Source organism: Rhinopithecus bieti, unplaced genomic scaffold (assembly GCF_001698545.2).
Source record: "Rhinopithecus bieti isolate Rb0 unplaced genomic scaffold, ASM169854v2 scaffold_9581, whole genome shotgun sequence".
Lineage (NCBI taxonomy): Eukaryota > Metazoa > Chordata > Mammalia > Primates > Cercopithecidae > Rhinopithecus > Rhinopithecus bieti.
In genome coordinates, this window is record NW_016806413.1 from 2,004,691 (window position 1) to 2,012,862 (window position 8,172).

The 8,172-nt window shown below is 44.0% G+C and overlaps 1 protein-coding gene across 6 annotated transcripts in view; it reads right to left on the minus strand.

Moving 5' to 3' along the window:
- LOC108532318 (zinc finger protein with KRAB and SCAN domains 7) overlaps positions 1 to 8,172 on the minus strand; it is a 24,098-nt gene that overhangs the window by 12,087 nt on the left and 3,839 nt on the right. For all 6 annotated transcript variants that reach the window (XM_017876314.1, XM_017876312.1, XM_017876313.1 and 3 more), the window contains one exon: positions 1,485 to 1,653. In XM_017876314.1, coding sequence (XP_017731803.1) covers positions 1,485 to 1,653 — 169 coding nt within the window. The remainder of the gene's footprint in view (positions 1 to 1,484; positions 1,654 to 8,172) is intronic.

Below are 8,172 nucleotides of genomic sequence, written 5' to 3' on the forward strand. Positions count from 1 at the left end.
CCCTCTCTCTCTCTCTCTCTGTGTCTCTCTCTCGACAGAGTATCACTCTGCTGGAGTACAGTGGCATGATCCTGGCTCACTGAAACCTCTGCCTCCCAAGTTCAAGCAATTCTTATGCCTCAGCCTCTGGAGTAGCCGGGATTACACGTACCTGCCACCACACCTGGCTAATTTTTGTATTTTTAGTAGGAAGGGATTCATCATGTTGGCCAGGCTGGTCTCAAACTCCTGACCTCAAGTGATCCACCTGCCTTAGCCTCCCAAAGTTCTGGGAATACAGGTGTGTGTGCCACTGCTCCCAGCAGGAGATCCCATTTCTATACAAAGTTTAAAAAAAAAGAGCTGGTCATCGTGGCATGCCTGCAGTTCTAAGAGGCCATGGTGGGAGGATTTCTTGAGCCCAGGAGTTCAAGGCTACAGGGAGCTATTATGATTGTGCCATTGCACTCCAGCCTGGGTGACAGAGCGAGACCCTATCTCTCTTAAAAAAAAAAAAACATTAAATAAATAAATAAAATGTTCTTTTAGATTTCACCTTTCTTTCAGATTTCTCTATTTCCCTCAATGATTCCATCATTGGCCAAAACATTCTAATTCCCCTGCCTCTCCTTTCAAACTCAAGTTCCATAGATGTTTCCATGATAACATTTTTCATATTTATCCTTGCCCATTCCTCTCTTTGCACTTCAGGCATTAATTACCTCACATCTATTCTACTGCACCAGCCTTTAACTAAGGTTCCTTCCCCTTCAATCCATAATGCTCACCTGTGCCAGAGTAATCCTCCTGAAATACTGTTTCTAACACATTATCTTCTAACTCCCAAAATATTCCTGCCTCAGTCTCAAGGTCCTGTACAAACAAGGCCCAGGTTCCCAAATACAGTCTTCCCTAACTCCAGCTCAATCAGGGCTCAAGGAATCCGCAGTTTAGGGTCCTTGTTGTATCTTCTAATGGCATGCCCACTACTTTTTTCTCCCCTTCAAAATTCTTCCACATTTTTACTGCCCAATACACTGCTACCTCCTTCATGAAGCATCCCTTACCAGTTCCAGCCCACAATGATCTTGCTTTTTACCCAGTGATCACTTTTTCCAATGCCCACATTGCTCATTTGTGATAGGATCAAATGCTTGAGGACAGATATCATTCACATGCATCTTATGAGGTTGCCTCTTCTTACACATGACTAACTCGTCCTACCACCTAGATAACAAGCTCTTTGAAATCAGTGACAATAGATGTACTGCATCTCTCTGGTCTCTGACAGTGCCTTTCCCATGACATGTCCTTGATGAAAACTTACTAACTACATGAATGATTAGAGAATAAGCAAAAGGAACAAACAGGGTCACTAGGGAAGGAGGACATACAGCAGGGCAATGAGGGATTCCATGGAGTAGGAGATGGGCAGATAAAGGAAAAGAGACTCCACAGGAGAGAAGGGAGGCATGACTTAGGGCCAAAACTGGGGAGATAAGTACCGAAGTCTCCATTGAGGAGGTGGTGTGTCCCTGGGTCATAAGAAGGCTCTTGGTGGGCTTCAGGGGCTGAGCCCCCACTGAGGGGTGATGTAGGAGGGGATTCCTTTGTTGCACCCAGAGCTGCTGTGTCCTCCAAATGCATTTTCTGTTTCTGTGCTGGGGCTGAAACCTAGAGACAGGGAAATACAATTGGGTTCAAAAGAGCATCCTTGAAGGTACTGAACCCAAAACCTCTAAGCAGCTCCCTCCAGAAAGAAGGCCAGGGAAAAGAAGAGCCAGAGTGTCCTTCCAGCCCCACCACTACAGCTTACTGGGGGAAAAAAGCTGACAGCAGAATCTAAAGTTTGCAATTCTACTTGCCATCCCTCTGTTGACCCTCTTGGTAGGAGCCTGAGGACCAGATTCTATAACCATTTCCACTTTGTGTCAGGTCTTCAGACACATATTTTCTTATGAAGAACCATTTAAAAAGAGAGCCAGGAGAGCAATTCAGTACATTCTCTAGGGTCTTAGCTGACAGAAAGGAACAATCAGAAGTACAAAGGATAGGCTTGGCGCAGTGGTTCACATCTGTAATCCCAACACTTTGGGAGGCCAAGGTGGGTGGATCACCTGAGGTCAGGAGCTCGAGACCAGCCTGGCCAACATGGCGAAATCCTGTCTCTACTAAAAGTACAAAAAAATTAGCTGGGCGTGGTGGCATGCAGCTGTAGTCCCAGCTACTTGGGAGGCTGAGGCAGAAGAATCACTTGAACCTGGGAGGCAGAGGTTGCAGTGAGCCAAGATCAGATCAGATCAGAGTGAGACTCTGTCTCAAAAAAACAAAAACAAAACAAAAACAAACAAAAAAGGAAGTACGAAGGATGTAAAAAAAGATAAATGTGTGTATGTGCATGAGCACAAATAATGCTACTGACACTAACAGCTGAAGCAATACCCAGAACAGTGGCTGGCAAACCTGGAGAGCTTTTCCAATTTCTCTGAGCAAAAGTGTCTCCTCTTCAGAGAAGCTTTCCCTGAGCACACTGACAAAGCAGGGATAGTCAGACTCAATTAACCAATTATAATTTCTAGATTGCATGTATTAATCTTTAAATAATCTTACTTAGGTCTTTATTGTCTATGTTTCCCCAACAGAGTGTACGTTTTTTGAGGGTAAGAACTTTTGTCTTGATCACTAGCTCCAAAACAACATATAGCCCTACAATGGTGCTTGATTAATATCTGCTGACTGACTTCCTCTTGATATTTTGCTAAGACTTTAAGGTTATCTGCAAACTCAGTTTTCAATATGTACTACCTCTCCCCAATAATTTATATATAAAAAGCCAAATAAGATCAGACACACTAACCTGTAGAAACCTTGAGAATACCTCAGAACATAGACATTTTATTTCTAACCCTTGCTTATTGTCACCAAACCGACTCCTCACAATCTCATGGTTACTCCTTTTAACAGCATGAAGGGCAGAAAAACCTAAACTATTATCTAAATAAGGCACACTTTAAAGTTCACTTGCTCTGGTATGTACACAGCACACCATAAGGTAAAAATAAGTTCTTCAATAAACCACACAGGATTCCCCCATTAGGCTGCATCTGCTGAGATGTTAAGGGACTCTCTCCTTTAATATACACCTCACCAGTGTAGTGGTAGGACCAGCAGGCCCCCTGGATTCTGTAGTTCCCAAGCTCTCCCACTGAAACGTTCTTTGAAACTGAAAGACTCTCTAAAATGGGAGTCACAGTTCTTCAATACAGGAGCTTTGGGTATTGGCATAAGATAGAATTTACTGCATTGTGATAATTCAACTTTGTAATTCACTAATAATTTAATCCTGGTAAAGTTCCTGTTCATTATCTAGGACTTTGATATGGTTTGGATTTGTGTCCCCACCCAAATCTCATGTTGAATTAGAGGAGGGGCCTGGTAGGAGGTGACTGGATCACGGTGGTGGGGCAGGGGACAGATTTTCCCCTAGCTGTTCTTGTAATAGCGAGTTCTCATGAGATCTGATTGTTTAAAAGTGTGTGGCACTTTCCTCTGTGTGCTCTCTCTTTTCCTGCCACAATGTGAAGGGGGGGTCCTTGCTTCCCCTTCACCTTCCACTATGATTTTAAGTTTCCTGAGGCCTCCCAGTCATGCTTTCTGTTAAGTCTGCAGAACTGTGAGTCGATTAAACCTCTTTTCTTCATAAATTACCTAGTCTCAGGTAGTTCTTTACACCAGTGTGAAAATGGACTAACGCAGAAAATTGGTACCAGGAAAGTGGGGCACTGCTATAAAGATACTTAAAAATATGGAAGCAACTTTGGAACTGGGTAACAGGCAGAGGTTGGAACAGTCTGGAGGGCTGAAAAGAAGACAGGAAGATGTGGGAAAGTTTGGAACTTCCTAGAGACTTGTTGAATGGTTTTGACTAAAATGCTGACAGTGATATGGATAATGAAGTCCAGGCTGAGGTGGTCTCAGATGGAGATGAGAAACGTATTGGGAACTGGGACAAAGGTCATTCTTGCTCTGCTTTAGCAAAGAGACTGGCAGCATTTTGCCCCTGCTCTAGAGATCTGTGGAACTTTGAACTTGAGAGAGATGATTCAGGGTATCTGGCAGAAGAAATTTCTAAGCAGCAAAGCATTCAAGAAGTGACCTGGCTGTTTCTAAAAGTGTCCACTCATATTTGTGAACAAAGAGATCTGAAACTGGAACTTACATTTAAAAGGGAAGCAAAGCATAAAAATTTGGAAAATTTGCAGCCTGGCCATGTGGTAGAAAAGAAACACACATTTTCTGAGGAGAAATTCAAGCCTGCTGCAGAAATTTGAGTAAGTAAAGAGGAACCAAATTTTAATGGCCAAGACAATGGGGAAAGTGTCTCCAGGGCATTTTAGAGACATTCACGGCAGTCCCTCCCATCACAGACCTGGAGGTCTAGGAGAAAACAGTGGTTTCATGGGCCAGGCCCAGGGTCTAGCTGCTCTGTGCAGCCTCAGGACATGGTCCCCTGTGTCCCAGCCACTCCAGCTCCAGCTGTGGCTAAAAGAGGCCAAGGTATAGCTCAGGCTGTGGCTTCAGAGGGTGCAAGCTCCAAGCCTTGGCAGCTTTCACATGTTGTTGGGCCTGTGGGTGTGGAGAAGGCAAGAGTTGAGGTTTGGGAACCTCCTCCTAGATTTCAGAGGAGGTATGGAAACAACTGGATGTCCAGCCAGAAGTCTGCTGCAGGGGTGGAACTATCATGGGGAACCTATACTAAAGCAGTGTGAAGGGGAAATGTAAGATTAGAGCCCCCACACAGTCCCACTGAGGCATTCCCTAGTGGAGCTGTGAGAAGACAGCCACCATCCTCCAGACCCCAGAATGGTAAATCCACGAACAGCTTGCACCATCTGCCTGGAAAAGGCGCAGGCACTCAATGTCAGTTGGTGAATGCAGTCATGGGGGCTATACCATGCAGAGCCACAAGGGCTAGTATGCCCAAGGCCTTGGGAACCGATCTCTTGCATCAGCATGCCCTGGAAATGAGACATAGAGTCAAAAGTGATTATTTTGGAGCTTTAAGACTTAATGACTACCCTGCTCAGTTTTGGACTTGCATGGGACATGTAGCCCCTTTGTTTTGGCCAATTTCTCCCATTTGGAATGGGAGCATTTACCCAATGCCTATATCCCCATTGCATCTGGGAAGTAACTAACTAGTTTTTGATTTTACAGGCTAATAGGTGGAAGGGACTTACCTTGTCTCAGATGAGACTTTGGACTGTGAACTTTTGAGTTAATGCTGAAATGAGTTAAGTCTGGGGGACTGTTGAGAAGGGATAATTGTATTTTTCAATGTGAGAAGAACGTGAGATTTGGGAGGGGGCAGGGGCAGAATAATAATGGTTTAGATTTGTGTTCCCACCCAAATCTCACATCGAATTGGAGGAGGGGCCTGGTGGGAGATGAATGGATCATGGGTTGGATTTCCCCTTGCTGTTCTTGTGAGTTCTCATGAGATCTGATCATTTAAAAGTACGTGTCACTTCCCCCTGCATTCTCTTCTGCCACAGTGTGAAGAAGGTCCTTGCTTCCTCTTTGCCTTCTGCCATGATTGTAAGTTTCCTGAGACCTCCCAGTCATGCTTCCTGTTAAGACTGTGGATCTGTGGGCCAATTAAACCTCTTTTCTTCTTAATTATTCAGTTTCAGGTAGTTCTTTATAGCAGTGTGAAAACAGACTAATACAGAATCATAGGTTTCCTTTCCTTGAAAACATGAAAAACTCATTCTAATACAGCATTCCACAGCAAGACCCTAGAGAAAAGCTGTTGGCTTAGAAACTAGGGAGATGGAAAATCCTGGTCCTCACGTTTGATGGTAATCAGAAACAACCACACTTCAGCTAAATCTTTTGGGCAAGGGAATGCTCACTTCACTTGTCAAATGGAGATAATGATTACTGCACTGCCTGTTTTGTAACCCTGGCAGGAGATGAAAAAAGATACAGGAAACAGGCCAGGCACAGTGGCTCACACCTGTAATCCCAATACTTTGGGAGGCCGAAGCGGGAGGATCACAAGGTCAGGAGATCGAGACCATTCTGGCTAACACGGTGAAACCCTGTCACTACTAAAACTACACAAAATTAGCTGGGCGTGGTGGTGGACACCTGTAGTCCCAGCTACTCGGGAGGCTGAGGCAGGAGAATGGTGTGAACACAGGAGGCGGAGCTTGCAGTGAGCTGAGATCGTGCCACTGCACTCCAGTCTGGGTGACAGAGTAAGACTCTGTCTCAAAAAAAAAAAAAAAAAAGAAAAGAAAAGATACAGGAAACAAAAGAATTCTGCAAGTTGTATGACTCTACAGCCCAGTAGGGATCACTGTACAACCCTTTCCCAGCCACAATGTGCACACATGTACATGCTCCTTCTGCAGCAATAAAGTGGCTTGCTCCTGATAAGCAAAATGACTCCAATTTACCTGGACCCTCCTTTATCTCCTCTTGGCAAACTTCCATGGAAAAGCTTTGTTTATTCATTTAGCCATTCTATAAACATTTTCTGAACCCCTACTGATGAAAGACAGTACTGCCCTTATGTCTTCATGTCAGAAAACAACACTGACAGTAGTGGGAGAGTAAGAAATGGACTCCAAAGACCCTACTCCCAGGCTGGAGCCAAGAGCATTCAGCTGCCTCACCTGTCAACTGTTAGTCATTTTCTTGGGTTGTGACTCAACAGTCACCCTTTTCTGAGGCTAGCTGGAAATTTTAATGGAGGAAGCATTCACTTGCAAAACCAAGCAAGAAACAGGGAAATTTTCCTTCTGCCACCCTCACTAAATGGTTCTCTAAATATGTCTTCAGCCACCTGTCATTGCCATGGCTGGCTCAGCTGCTCTCTAGACCCTTGTGACAGTTGATTTACTCATATGTGCTTACTTGTTTACACAAAGAAAATGATGGTTGATAATGACAAATGTGTACTGCTGATAATCCTGGAAAAATGTCTAGCCCCAGGATCCTGATCAACTAGAAGTGATTCCCTAGTGATATGTAATCATTTTTTAAAAAGCATTGAATAGGCTGGGTGTGGTGGCTCACACCTGTAATTCCAGCACTTTGGGAGGATGAGGCAGGTGGCTCTCTTGAGTTCAGGAGTTCAAGACCAGCCTGGACAACATGGCGAAACCCCATCTCTACTAAAAATACAAAAATTAGCCAGGTGTGGTGGCTCACACCTATGATCCCAGCTACTAAGGAAGCTGAGGTGGGAGGATCACTTGATCCCAGGAGGCAGAGGCTGCATTGAGCCAAGATTGTGCCACCACACTCCAGTCTGGGCAACAGGGTGAGATTATCTCAGGAAAAAAAGCATTGAATAAAATGATATATTAGGAACTTGGGAAATTTTCTGTACTGTTTTCCCCTGATAAAGTACAAATGGATAAAGTAGAAGGGACCTCTAGTCTACCCTGCTTCTATTATAGGGGAACAATTTAAAACTCGTTAGGAAGAACTAACTTATCCATGGTGTGATGATCTTTTGATGTGTCAACTTGGTACTAATCAAACATCAATCCAGGTGTTGCTGTACACTATTTTAAAAATGTGATTAAAGTACATAATAAGTTTACTTTAAGTAAGGGAGATTATACTAGATAACGAATGAATGCATGAGCCTGATTCAATCAATTGTAAGCCCTTAAAAGCAGAGCTAAAAGTTCCATGAAGAAGAAATTCCAGGCCAGGTGTGGTAGCTCATGTCTGTAATTCCAGTGCTTTGGGAGGCCAAGGCAAGAAGATTTGAAGCCAGGAATTCAAGAACAAGCCTGGGCAACATACCAAGACTGCATGTCTACAAAAAAAAAATAATAATAATAATTAGCCTGGTGTGATGGCATATGACTGTGGTACCAGTTACTCAGGAGGCTAAGGTGGGAGGATCACTTGAGCCGGGAGGCTGAGCTTGCAGTGAACCATGTTCATGCCACTGCATTCTGGCCTAGGCAACAGAGCAAGACCCTGCCTCAAAAAAAAAAAAAAAAAAAAAAGAAAGAAACTCCACCTGTGCACTGCAACTTCAGCTTGTGCCACTGTTTTGGGCTGCCCTTGTCGATGGCCTGCCTATGTGTTTCACACTTGCCTGGCCAGCCTCACAATTACATAAGCCACTTACTAGCAATAAATCTCTCTTTTTTTTTTTTTTTT